This window comes from Anomaloglossus baeobatrachus, chromosome 2 (genome assembly GCF_048569485.1).
Source record: "Anomaloglossus baeobatrachus isolate aAnoBae1 chromosome 2, aAnoBae1.hap1, whole genome shotgun sequence".
NCBI lineage: Eukaryota > Metazoa > Chordata > Amphibia > Anura > Aromobatidae > Anomaloglossus > Anomaloglossus baeobatrachus.
In genome coordinates, this window is record NC_134354.1 from 719,487,912 (window position 1) to 719,501,269 (window position 13,358).

At 47.1% G+C, this 13,358-nt stretch overlaps 1 protein-coding gene across 1 annotated transcript in view; it reads right to left on the bottom strand.

The window, feature by feature from the left end:
- PDS5B (PDS5 cohesin associated factor B) overlaps positions 1–13,358 on the bottom strand; it is a 316,943-nt gene that overhangs the window by 190,160 nt on the left and 113,425 nt on the right. The window contains exon 6 of the mRNA XM_075337338.1: positions 11,990–12,116. Within this exon, the coding sequence (XP_075193453.1) occupies positions 11,990–12,116 (127 nt within the window). The remainder of the gene's footprint in view (positions 1–11,989; positions 12,117–13,358) is intronic.

Here is a 13,358-nt window from a genome sequence, read left to right on the forward strand (position 1 = left end):
GTTCAGAAATGCCCGATCTATCAAAATATAAAATCAATTAATCTGATTGGTAAATGGCGTAGTGGCAAAAAAATTCCAAACGCCAAAGTTACGTTAGCAAGTTTTACGCAAAATGCAATAACAGGCGATCAAAACATAGCATCTGCGCAAAAATGGTACCATTAGAAATGACAGCTCGAGACGCAAAAAATAAGCAGTCACTGAGCCATAGATCCCAAAAAATGATAACGCTACGTGTTTCGGAAAATGGCGCAAAACATGCGCCACTTTTATTGGACAAGCTTGTGAATTTTTTTTAACCCCTTAGATACAAGTAAATGCAGCACCTTGGGATATGCTTCCCCAGTGATCTGCAGGATCCTAAGGCTTTCTGGAACACCCTATGCTGACAACCCACACCTCACACACAGGTAGGGGCACATTCCCTGAGACCTGGGCGCAGCATGTAGATGGTTAACAGTGATCAGATGTGAGAACCAATCCCTTAGCTGTTAGCCTGGGAAAGGGGTGTGGCTTGTGGGAAGCAACAGGTGTTGCTAGGCAGAGTTGGGAGAGAGGAAAAACGACAGTTGAAGGAGTGACAGTTGAAAGGAGCCAGTGAGTGAGAGGGGTGTGAGGATTGTGAGGAGACCCCCAAAAGGCGACTAGGAAGTAGTAGCCTGAGGGTAGACAGATCCCACGCACTACGCATGAGGGGGTACTGGACCCCAGAGTAGACAACAGCTCCAGGCGGTCTGCTGATCCAGCCGTGTGTGGTGACTTCCAGGGTACCACACCACCCATAGGCTCAGGGACACAGCCTCATATATAGAACCCGGGAGAGGGCACAGAGAAGTAGCCTACCCCACAAGGGACCGCGAGGCCTGTCATACTGGGCCCGGAAAACAAAGGAGCAGAGCGCCGCAGGTCACCAACAGCTTCAGGCAAGGGGACCATCAGCTCTGCATGTGCACGGAGGGCTCAACTGGGACTCACGTCAGCACCGGGACAAAGGAAAGTCGGTTGACCAGCCGTACCAAACTGCACTTGCAACATCCTGTGAGTAAATTACCAGTTAATCTGCAAGAACTGTGTCGTGTCTATTACTGGCGAACCACAAGGCGCAGCACACCTACATGGGACTTAAGCCCCTACTGGCGGAGGGCGCGAACACACTTGCTGCTATACCATCTGTCCCTAAAACCACAGCAGCGGCGGGACATCTTATTACCACAACCCGCCAGTGGCGTCACAAGTGACATATAAAATAACCCTGTTAACGAGCGCCCCCCCCCCCCAGGTAACGGAACCGGGCACGGCTACCTGTGACGGCGATCCCCATTATCCACCACCCGGAACCGAGTATCCCAAGGGCCTGGGGTGTGGCAGTGCTCTACAAAATTGGCGTCACGAACAGGATACAAACTAGGCCCAGCAACCCTGGGTGCAGTGTGCCTTAAACCGTTTAAAATTGTATATAGACTTTTGTCGCCATTTTGCCTCAGTAAAGACTACTGCGCCATCACTCTGGCTGTAAAAGAGCGCAAAGTTTGAAAAAGTGCGCAGGAAACCTGGCTCCGCTTCCCCACAGGGAATCTGCAGAGAAGCCAAAGACCGAGCAGTAGCTTGACTTCAGGAGCTCCTGAGTCGCTTGGGATCCCCATAGAGAAGGTTGCTGAAATTAACCAAGGGGGACTAAAATGGAAGCACAAGAGAACGGAGACGCTGCCGGACCGAGTCGGAGCAATTCACATGCTTAATGTTGCATGTTTACTGAACATTGTTTCAGCTCAGGTTTTTGTGTTTTTTGTATGTTTTCTTCCTTGGTTGCAAGTTGGGGGTGCAGCCCTCCTAGTACTGAGACTGAACAGCTGATTGCGTCTCACTTTGCTGTGTATTTTATCTGGGACACAGCTGACCACTTGCCACCATCCATATTGGAGTTTTGACATGACACAAGTCAGGTATTGATAATGTTTTTAACTTCAGTAGGTTAGGGACTGTCTCAGATGGGTACACCGTGACGAGGTGAGACAGCTTTTTACCTTTTTGCAAAAATGTATACACCAAGTACCCTGTTATTATGCACTTGCAATTTATTTATTTATATTCAGGGTATTTTTCATACAATTTTTCTCCTTGGTTTTTTTTGGAGCGCAGACGCTGTGGCGGTGGCACCGATCATGCCGCTCATGCAACCCTACCTCCCAGGCGCGACTTGGATGCCCCAGTACAATGGCAAATCGGATACCTTAGCCGGATTCAAAAAGAAAAGAACTACTTCAATGGACATGTATCCCTTAACCGGCAAGCAAAGGGCGTCCATTATACTGGGTCAGCTTAAAGGGGCAGCGGAGCTAGAAGCAGAAACTTGGTCAGATGCTGAACGCGAGTCAGTAACCACCATCTTTGACAAATTGAAACTTGCATTTGAGACCCGCACTGAGGCAGAACTGCGGATGGAGTTATACAACTGCAGGCAGAAACCGCAGGATAACATTAGGGACTATGCCCTGAGATTCCAAGCAGCAATAAGGACATTAAAACATGTCGATCCTCTCAGTACCAGAGAGGAAAACCGGATGCTAACGGAGCAGTTCATACAGTGCCTGTTGTCATCAGAGGACCGCAAGCAACTGCGCCTGTGGTCCCTTGAACATGCTGATGCGGACTTTGCAACTCTAAAAGATCGGGCTATCAAGGCATTGCAGCCCCCGGCAACCTCAGACTCTACCCTGACGGTGCTACCTGCCAGTGTCCCTTCCTTGGAAGTGGAACCTGCCTCCTCTACTCCAGCAAAGGCCAATGGGCAGGTTGCGACCCCTAGTGCACCAGAGGACCTGCGTTACCAAGTGCAGCGACTCAGCGAGGACGTAGCAAAGATCCTCAAAGCCATGCAGCTTGGTCCAGAGCCCAAGCCACCAGACCGTATCCTGCTTGCTGACTGCCCTGAGGACGTCCCGTGGATGAGGAACCAGAGGAGTCCCCCACTGCGAGGAAGACCCACCGATCGCTATTCTTCAGGACAACCCATCTGCCGGCATTGCGGTAAAACAGGCCATCTTGCAAGATGGTTGCAATATGCAACCCCTGGGGCCAAGGGCCAATCCCCAGGTGTAAGTCGACAAGGCCCAATGGAATGGCGTGACCGGTATGTGGGAGGACGTCCGATTCTGTCCATTACCTTGGACGGGATCCCCACTTCTGCATTGTTGGACACCGGTTCACAGGTAACCACCATTCCCTATGAGCTGTACTGCCGATTCTGGTGTGATGAAGAACTCACCCGACCTGATCCAAGCCTCACCATATATGCTGTAAACAGGTTACCGGTAGAGCAGATAGGATTTAAAGAAGTAACAATAAAGGTGGGGAGGGTGGAGCTTAGGGGTCAGGGATTGATTGCTGTTAAAACTGATGCAAATGATAGAAATCCCCATGTGATCCTAGGTACCAATGTCATCGAAAATTGTTTGGGAGAAATATTGTTCTTGCTTCAACAGATCGCCAAGACTGCCGATGCCAGGCAGCAGAGGGTCCTGCAGAAGGAAATTAAAGCCCTCTTGCTAAAACAACAGGTAAACCAGTCTGGTGGAGAACTGGGTAGTGTGCGGGTAATGGATTCTAACCCCATTGTGTTACCTCCAAGAAGTGAAATGATGGTGTGGTGTCGGGCATCCATAGGTCCTAGAGGGAGAGATTACCAGGCAGTGGTAGAGGCCGTGTACTCAGGGGACTGGTCCACAATCCTGACAGCCAGGGGGGTAGTCAATGTACACAAAGGGAGAGTTCCTGTACGTATATTAAATTGTGGGGATGAGGAAGCCAAATTGCCCAGGTACGCTACCATTGGTAAATTGTTTACCGTCACTGAAAATGCCATGCAAGCAGCAGAACCACTTGCCCCAACAGACCTGGCAGATGAGCAATTAGCAAACTGGTGCCAGGAACTCCATGTTGGTACCGACTCCACGCCTTCTTACCAGAAGCAAGGAGTATACCGGGTTGTGCAGGAATATGAACCAATCTTCAGTCAGCATCCATTGGATTTTGGGAGAATTAAAGGGGTACAACACCATATCCCCACTGGGAACCATCCTCCCATCAGAGAGCGATACAGACCGGTACCACCAAAACACTATCAGAGGGCCAAAGAAATGCTACATGACATGAAGGAGGCTGGGGTTATCCGAGATAGTTGTAGCCCTTGGGCAGCTCCACTAGTCTTAGTCAAAAAAAAAGATGGCACCATGCGGATGTGTGTAGATTACAGACAGATAAATCGCATTACACATAAGGATGCTTTCCCATTACCCCGCATAGAAGAGTCATTAGCTGCACTCAAGACTGCTAACTACTTTTACACCTTAGACCAGACCTGGGCAAGGGGCGGCCCGCGGGCCACATCCGGCCCGCCTGCTCTCTGTGACCGGCCCGCCCGTCTTCAGCCGGTGCAGTGGAGCCGGGCTGCAGCGTGCCGAGCAGGGAGAGATCCTGTGCAGGTCCGCACAGTCAGTGCAGGCAGCGGAACGCAGGAGTCTTTCCTCTGTTCCCTGCCGACACTAATTGTCAGTGACACACACGCGCGCTCTGACGTTGTCAGTACTGCGCTGCGTGTGTCATTTCAAAAGTTCCCGCCGGGCAGGAGAAAGAAGCAGCACAGCAGACGGAATATTTCATCTTGCAGGACCTGCGATGATGTCACGCCCATGTGACTGTGTGGGAGGAGACACAGGATGCCGGGCAGAAAGCAAGATACTGAATCCTGAAGGAGATGTGGACACATGATGACTGGTAATGAGAAAAGAGGGGACATGAGGGGGAGGGGGCTGCAGGGTGAGTGCATATGAGGGAAGGTGGAGTTGCAGGGTGAGTGCATATGAGGGAAGATGGAGTTGCAGGGTGAGTGCATATGAGGGAAGATGGAGTTGCAGGGTGAGTGGCATATGAGGGCTGCAGACTGACAGAAGGATGTGAAGGGGTGCAGAGTGTTTGAGAGTGGTAAGTTGGGGTACAGGCAGGGTGAGATATGTGGGCATGGTGTGTGACATATGGGGGTGTAGTGTGTGTGATATGGGGGTGCAGGCTAGTGGTGTAGTATATGGGAGTATAGTGATGTAGTATATTACAGGTGTGCTATATGGAGGTGTAGTATATTACAGGTGTGCTATATGGAGGTGTAGTATATTACAGGTGTGCTATATGGAGGTGTAGTATATTACAGGTGTGCTATATGGAGGTGTAGTATATTACAGGTGTACTATATGGAGGCGTAGTATATTACAGGTGTACTATATGGAGGCGTAGTATATTACAGGTGTGCTATATAGGGGTGTAGTGATGTAGTATATTACAGGTGTGCTATATGGAGGTGTAGTATATTACAGGTGTACTATATGGAGGCGTAGAATATTACAGGTGTGCTATATAGGGGTGTAGTGATGTAGTATATTACAGGTGTGCTATATGGAGGTGTAGTATATTACAGGTGTGCTATATAGGGGTGTAGTGATGTAATATATTACAGGTGTGCTATATGGAGGTGTAGTATATTACAGGTGTGCTATATAGGGGTGTAGTGATGTAGTATATTACAGGTGTGCTATATGGAGGTCTAGTATATTACAGGTGTGCTATATGGAGGTGTAGTATATTACAGGTGTGCTATATGGAGGTGTAGTATATTACAGGTGTGCTATATAGTGGTGTAGTGATGTAGTGATGTAGTATATTACAGGTGTGCTATATGGAGGTGTACTATATTACAGGTGTAGTATATAGGGGTGTAATGATGTAGTATATCGGAGGTGTATTATATAGTGGTGTAGTATAATACAGGTGTATATGGGGGTGTAGTATATTACAGGTATATGGAGGGAGTGTAGTATAATACAGGTGTAGTATATAGGGGTGTAGTGGTGTAGTTTATTACAGGTGTAGTATATGGAGGGGGTGTAGTGATGTAGTATATTGGGTAGAACTGAGGTAATTATATTAGTCCGGCCCTCTAAACCAATCCCAATTTCTCATGCGGCCCCATGGGAAAATTAATTGCCCACCCCTGCCTTAGACCTTACTAGTAGGTATTGGCAGGTCTCTGTAGCAGAGGAAGACCGGGAGAAGACTGCGTTTGCGACCCCGATGGGCCTGTGCGAGTTAAATAGAATGCCGTTTGGACTCTGTAACGCACCTGGAACCTTCCAGCGCCTGATGGACTGTTGTCTGGGGCATCTGAACTTTGAAACTGTACTACTCTATTTAGATGCCGTCATTGTGTTCTCCAAGTCCTATGAAGACCATCTGGTACATCTGGCAGCGGTGTATGAAGCACTATCCAAGTACGGCATGAAGCTGAAACCATCCAAGTGCCATCTCCTTAAACCCAAGGTTCAGTATCTGGGACACGTAGTCAGTGCTGAGGGAGTTGCGCCAGATTCAGACAATATAACAGTCATCAAGAGCAGGCCAAGACCAACTACTATCAAAGAGGTACGTCAGTTCCTGGGCCTGGTAGGATACTACCGAAGATTCATCAAAGATTACGCCAAGATGGCTGCCCCCTTGCAAGACCTCCTGGTTGGTCAACCCAAGAAAGGCAAGAAGTCTGATCCTCCATTCGAATGGGGCGAAAAAGAAGAAAGTTCCTTCAAACAAATGAAGTGGGCTCTGACGGGGGAAGAAATTCTTGCTTATCCAGACTACAACTTATCCTTTGTGCTGTACACAGACGCCAGCAACGTGGGATTAGGAGCAGTGTTGTCACAGGTCCAGAATGGGAGAGAGCGAGTAATTTCCTACGCTAGCAGGAAGCTTCGGCCTACTGAGAGAAATCCAGAAAATTACAGCTCTTTCAAGTTGGAGTTGCTGGCCATGGTCTGGGCTATCACTGAGAGGTTTAAGCACTATCTAGCAGCCACTAAGTTCACAGTCTTCACTGACAGCAATCCTCTTACCCATCTAGACACAGCAAAGTTGGGCGCATGGGCGCATTAGAACAACGCTGGGCAGCTCGGTTATCCAACTATGACTTTACCATCAAATACAGAGCTGGACATAACAACAAAAATGCAGATGCGCTGTCAAGAATGCCCCATTTGCAAGAAGAGGGAGAAGACATAGATGAGCTAGAGGAGATAGAGTTACCTGCCTTCCATCGCAAGAGAACATGCCAATGTCAACAAACTGGTTCTAGACCAAAAGAGGCAACCTTGAAACCCTTATCACATTTTAGTTGGAAAGAGACACAGGACAGTGATCCCGCTGTCAGCTTAATCAAGAGACTGGTAAGCCAAACAGATTCTCGTCTTGCACCAGAGGCTCCACAAGCAGCCCAAAATCTGTGGAAGAACAGAAGTTGTTTATCCACCGGGGAACACTCTGTAGACGATGCATCAATCCAAAAACTCACGAGATGAGGTGGCAAATGATAATACCAAAAAGAGACGTCCCAATAGTGTTAGAGGCGTACCACAACGACGCCGGACACTTCGGTTGGAAGAAACTTGAGATATTACTCCGTGAAAGATTCTACTGGGTTGGAATGAGATCTTCTATCGAAAACTGGTGTAGAAATTGTGGTCCATGTGCTTTAAGAAGAAAAGAGATAGTCAAAGAGCACCACTGCAGCCTATTGTTACCAAACAACCTCTAGAACTAGTCGCCTTAGACCATGTGAAGTTAACACCAAGTACCAAAGGTTATACTTATGCCCTTACCATTGTAGACCACTATTCAAGATTCCTTGTAGTAGTACCAGTCAAGGACCTAACAGCACAAACAGCAGCAAAAGCGTTTCAAGCCTACTTTTGCAGACCTCATGGTTATCCAGAGCAAGTAATTGCAGATCAAGGACCAGCGTTTGAAGCAGAAGTTTTTCAAGAGTTCTGTAATATGTATGGTTGTAAAAAGATTCGTACAACATCCTATCACCCTCAAGGAAATGGAATATGTGAGAAAATGAATCAGATCGTCATTGATATGCTAAAGACCCTACCACTGGAAGATAGGAACAAATGGCCAGAAAAATTGCCTGACCTAGTGGATATGTATAACAATATCCCCGTAGGGCCTACAAACTTCACCCCAGCTTATCTTATGCGAGCAAGACCAGGAAGATTACTCGTCGACTTAGACCTGGGAGTCCTAAACCCTGAAGACCATCCACAAAGTGATTGGAATACAGCTCGTCAAGCTCAATACAAGAAGGTTCAAGAATGTGTTGAAAGGAATTTAGACCAAAGTAGGGAAAAACAAGAAAGAGATTACAACAAAAACGTAAAAGCTGTACCATCGATACCTGGAGAAAGGGTACTAAAAAGAAAAAGAAGACTTCACAAACTTGATGATCAATGGGAAGACGAACCTTACATTGTCCAAACATTAACTTTGACAACAAAAAAGTCTGTATTATTAGCAAAGATGAAGGAAAAACATCAACAGCTGTTTCTAGAGACCATTTAAAGAAATGCCCAGAACAGTTAGCACCAAAAGAAAGTACAGAAAGAATTGTAAATCTACCTCAACCTGAGCCAAAGAAGAAAATGATCCATACTGTATTAGATTTCCCAGAAGATTGGCCGCAATACAATGGAGCCATAGTCATACCTTGTATCACCTTTCCACAAGTACCAGAAGAACCTGTACCAAGACAAGAAGAACTTGTACCAGTACAAGAACCAGAAGAAATCTCAGGGGAAGTTGAACCAGAACGTTGTGCAAACATTGACCTTGTCAATCCTACAGTAAGGGTAAGAACACGTAGATACTTACCAAGTCAACCTACCATACCAAGTGTAGTACAAAACACAGACAACATTGACACACCAGCGTTGCGTAGGTCAAACAGAAGCAACATTGGTCATCCCCCATCCAGACTAGGAGAGTGGGAATACTACTAAAGATGGTCATTAAATACATATTAACTGTATGTAAAATGTAAATAATGTATATTAAGCATGTTGACCCAACAGAGACTGACCTGTATGGACTTTTGGGTCACTAACAACTGTTCGTAATGTTTGTTTAAGAACTGTGCCTCCCTTTGGGAAGAATCCAGGTTTTTCCCCATCCTTTGTTTTTATGGACCTAAGCCACAGGACTGGAGTGGCACAAAAACATTTGTATATAGTTGCACACTTGGTGCTTTTCATTGGTATTACCCAGGAACTGAACTTTTGTTCCCAACACCCTAAAAGGAGAGCCGGAAGTCGCAGGGAGGGTCTGCAGCGGAGCAGGTTGAGACCCCCATCACCATCATAACCGGTGATGTGCTCCCTAGGGCAGTCCCCACAGGGAACAGTCACCAGGACGTTCGGAGAGGTCCACCGGATAGTGGCCTCAGAGACTGTGGGTGGTGGGAAGGAAAGTGTACGGAGTACTAACCTGTTACAAATGTATATTTGTTATTTATTACAGTTTTAAAAATAATATATATTTTGCAGATTTTCTTGTTTTGCAGCCCGCGGATGTGCTGGTCTTAACCAAGGGGGAATGCAGCACCCTGGGATATGCTTCCCCAGTGATCTGCAGGATCCTAAGGCTTTCTGGAACACCCTATGCTGACAACCCACACCTCACACACAGGTAGGGGCACATTCCCTGAGACCTGGGCACAGCATGTAGAGGGTTAACAGTGATCAGATGTGAGAACCAATCCCTTAGCTGTTAGCCTGGGAAAGGGGTGTGGCTTGTGGGAAGCAACAGGTGTTGCTAGGCAGAGTTGGGAGAGAGGAAAAACGACAGTTGAAGGAGTGACAGTTGAAAGGACCCAGTGAGTGAGAGGGGTGTGAGAATTGTGAGGAGACCCCCAAAAGGCGACTAGGAGGTAGTAGCCTGAGGGTAGACAGATCCCAGGCACTACGCATGAGGGGGTACTGGACCCCAGAGTAGACAACAGCTCCAAGCGGTCTGCTGATCCAGCCGTGTGTGGTGACTTCCAGGGTACCACACCACCCATAGGCTCAGGGACACAGCCTCATATATAGGACCTGGGAGAGGGCACAGAGAAGTAGCCTACCCCACAAGGGACCGCGAGGCCTGTCATACTGGGCCCGGAAAACAAAGGAGCGGAGCGCCGGAGGTCACCAACAGCTTCAGGCAAGGGGACCATCAGCTCTGCATGTGCACGGAGGGCTCAACTGGGACTCACGTCAGCACTGGGACAAAGGAAAGTCGGTTGACCAGCCGTGCCAAACTGCACTTGCAACATCCTGTGAGTAAATTACCAGTTAATCTGCAAGAACTGTGTCGTGTTTATTACTGGTGCACCACAAGGCGCAGCACACCTACATGGGACTTAAGCCCCTACTGGCGGAGGGCGCGAACACACTTGCTGCTATACCATCTGTCCCTAAAACCACAGCAGCGGCGGGACATCTTATTACCACAACCCGCCAGTGGCGTCACAAGTGACATATAAAATAACCCTGTTAACGAGCGCCCCCCCCCCCCAGGTAACGGAACCGGGCACGGCTACCTGTGACGGCGATCCCCATTATCCACCACCCAGAACAGAGTATCCCAAGGGCCTGGGGTGTGGCAGTGCTCTACATAAACCTATACATGTTTGGTGTCTACAAACTCGCACCGCCCTCAGGCATCACAACAACACATCAGTTTTACCATATAGTGAACACCGTGAATAAAACATCCCAAAAACTATTGTGCCATCACACTTTTTTTGCAGTTTTTCCACACTTGGCATTTTTTTTGCTGTTTTCCAGTACACTATATGGTAAAACTTATGGTTTACATTTAAAAGTACAACTTGTCCCGCAAAAAAACAAGCCCTCATATGGCAAGATTGACGGAAAAATAAAGTTACGGCTCTCGGAAGAAGGGGAGCAAAAAACAAAAACGGAAAGTGCCCCGGGGCTGAAGGGGTTAAAATGTTCTCCAAAATTCTAGTTTTCACAAAAAACACACAAAAAAAAAACAAAACAAAAAAACAAAACGCAACCAAACTTGCCACTAATATAACGTACAATGTGTCAAAAAAGAAAAATCAAAAAACCCTCAGAATTGCTGGGATTTCTGGAAGCGTTCCAAAGTTATTACCACTTAAAGTGACACTGGTCAGATTTCTAAAATGTGGCCTGGTTATTTAGGTCCAAATTGGCTCTGCCACTAAGGGGTTAAACATAGGTAAGGATGGTTGACCTCGGGGAGATCAACATCTAACACCGCGGAGACACCATCACGTGTTTCTCAACGCAGTGACACTAGAACAAAGCCCCCTGGGAAAACATGCAAAACAAGAATGCCGCGGAGACACCATCACATGTTTCTCAACGCTGGCAGGTAACTTGCCATGTCTTTCACCGGGAAGGAACAACCACGGGAAGGGCAGTCTCCAGTCAAGGAGACCACCTATGCCAAACATGGTATCCATTCATAGACAGCTGTTTCGGGGTATTTGCCAGCGTTGAGAAACATGTGATGGTGTCTCCGCGGCATTCTTGTTTTACTAAGGCGTTGTCCAGTACTTTTACTGGGGCACAGCTCAAACTGTATAATGCTAGTACTACAATCCCCGCTAGTCATTTAAATAGGGGCAGATGTGCAGCACTCGGCCGCAGACACTATACAGTTCATGGAGTGACGCGGCTTCTCACCTGAGCACATCTGGCCACCGCCGGCGGCACCAGGAACAGCTAATCGGGCTGGGGTCCTGGGTTCAAATCCCACCAAGGACACCATCTGCAAGGAGCTTGTATGTTCTCCCTGTGTTTGCGTGGGTTTCCTCCCACACTCCAAAAGACATAGATAGGGACTCTAGATTGTGAGCCCCAATGGGGACAGTGTTGCCAATGTATGTAAAGCGCTGTGGAATTAATAGCGCTATATAAACGAATAAAATTATTATTATTATTACACCTAATATTGATAACCTATCCAAAAATAGGCCATCAATAGAAAATCAATACACAAACCCTTTAACTAAAAAGGTTTGTGATTTTAGGCATTTTAACAAATAATAATATCTGGGATTAATAATAAAAAAAAAAAATACCTTGTGTGCTGGAACCAGATTTACCAGTACAGTATCCAGCAATTCCTGAGAAACTGTGTCTCCTTCACACACGATTGAGCTCATCAAATCCACCATATGCATATGAACTTTCTGATTGTGGCCATTGCTGAAATGATCAAAATTGAAAACTCACTAATAAAATACAAAACATCATGTGTATAAAAAAGCAAAAAACGATTGTGTCCGTTACATGGGTTGTCACAAGTATTTATGACCCATTCATAGCATGAATTGTAACAGCAGTGCATGGGAAGCGCAGTGCATGGGTAACCATCTCTCCTGGTAATGCAGGCTGGGAACCATGAACTGTGGATCGGGGAATCCCTGGGCATCGGTGCAGCTCCCAGAGGTGTATATGCCACAGAGGAATCAGGAGACATCTCTCCTTACCTTTAGGATAAGTTGAGACAAGACAGACAGTGTACAGATTTTTTATCTCTGATGGAAAGCTTGTAGCATCTTTGAGTAGAAGCAAAGTGGATGAAATGTTATCAATTGTCACCCACACGCTGAGAAAAATCCTCAGAACTAAATCTTGTGGTGTGGATTTTAAAGCACCAATCCAGCAATATTTTAATTGCAGCGCTGTAGGGTGCTTCTAAATCGGAAGACCCTAGTTTTTTTTTTGTTTTTTTTTTACTTACCCCCCCTGCCGTCTTCACCTTCTATCAGCGCCACTCTGATCAGACGGATCACTCCAGTGTTTGCTAGAGTGAGCCAGAGGTCACTTTGCAATGCAAGGATATGAGCGAGACTGACTTCCGGCCGTCAGAAGCTGCTTTCACACAATGGCGCTGATAAAGGGTGAAGACGGAGGCAGGTGAGTACGGTATATTACTAAGGGCAATGAAATTTAGATTAATAGGACCACTCCAGGGCTGAAATAAAAAAAAAAAAAGCAAAAAAAAAAAAACACCACTGGAAAGGAGCTTTAAAGGGAAGCAAACATCAGGATTTTCGTGTATAAGGTGCAGCCAGTGCAGTACTGGCACTATCGGGCACAGTGTGTACATACCATCAGGGGGCAGCTCAGGTGTTTAGGCTGTGAAATCCAAGTTTATAAAGTTTGAAAATTATTGCACTTTTTGATTGACGTGTGCACCTCGCTGCTAATGTCAGGGCGTGTGTTATGCACGTGTATCCCCGCGGCCGCCTTTTCCTCCCTCTCTCTGGTTGTTTGTAAATTTCTCTCTTCAGAAACATGGCGCCGGAGTTGGCACCTGCGCATAGCGCTCATCTCCGGCGCCATGTTTCTGAAGCCCGCAGTAGTTAGTATTTTGCAGGAGAGGGCGGCGCAAACGCCCTCGCTTCTTCAGATCCCGTTGTGACCGCGGGAGGACGCGATTAC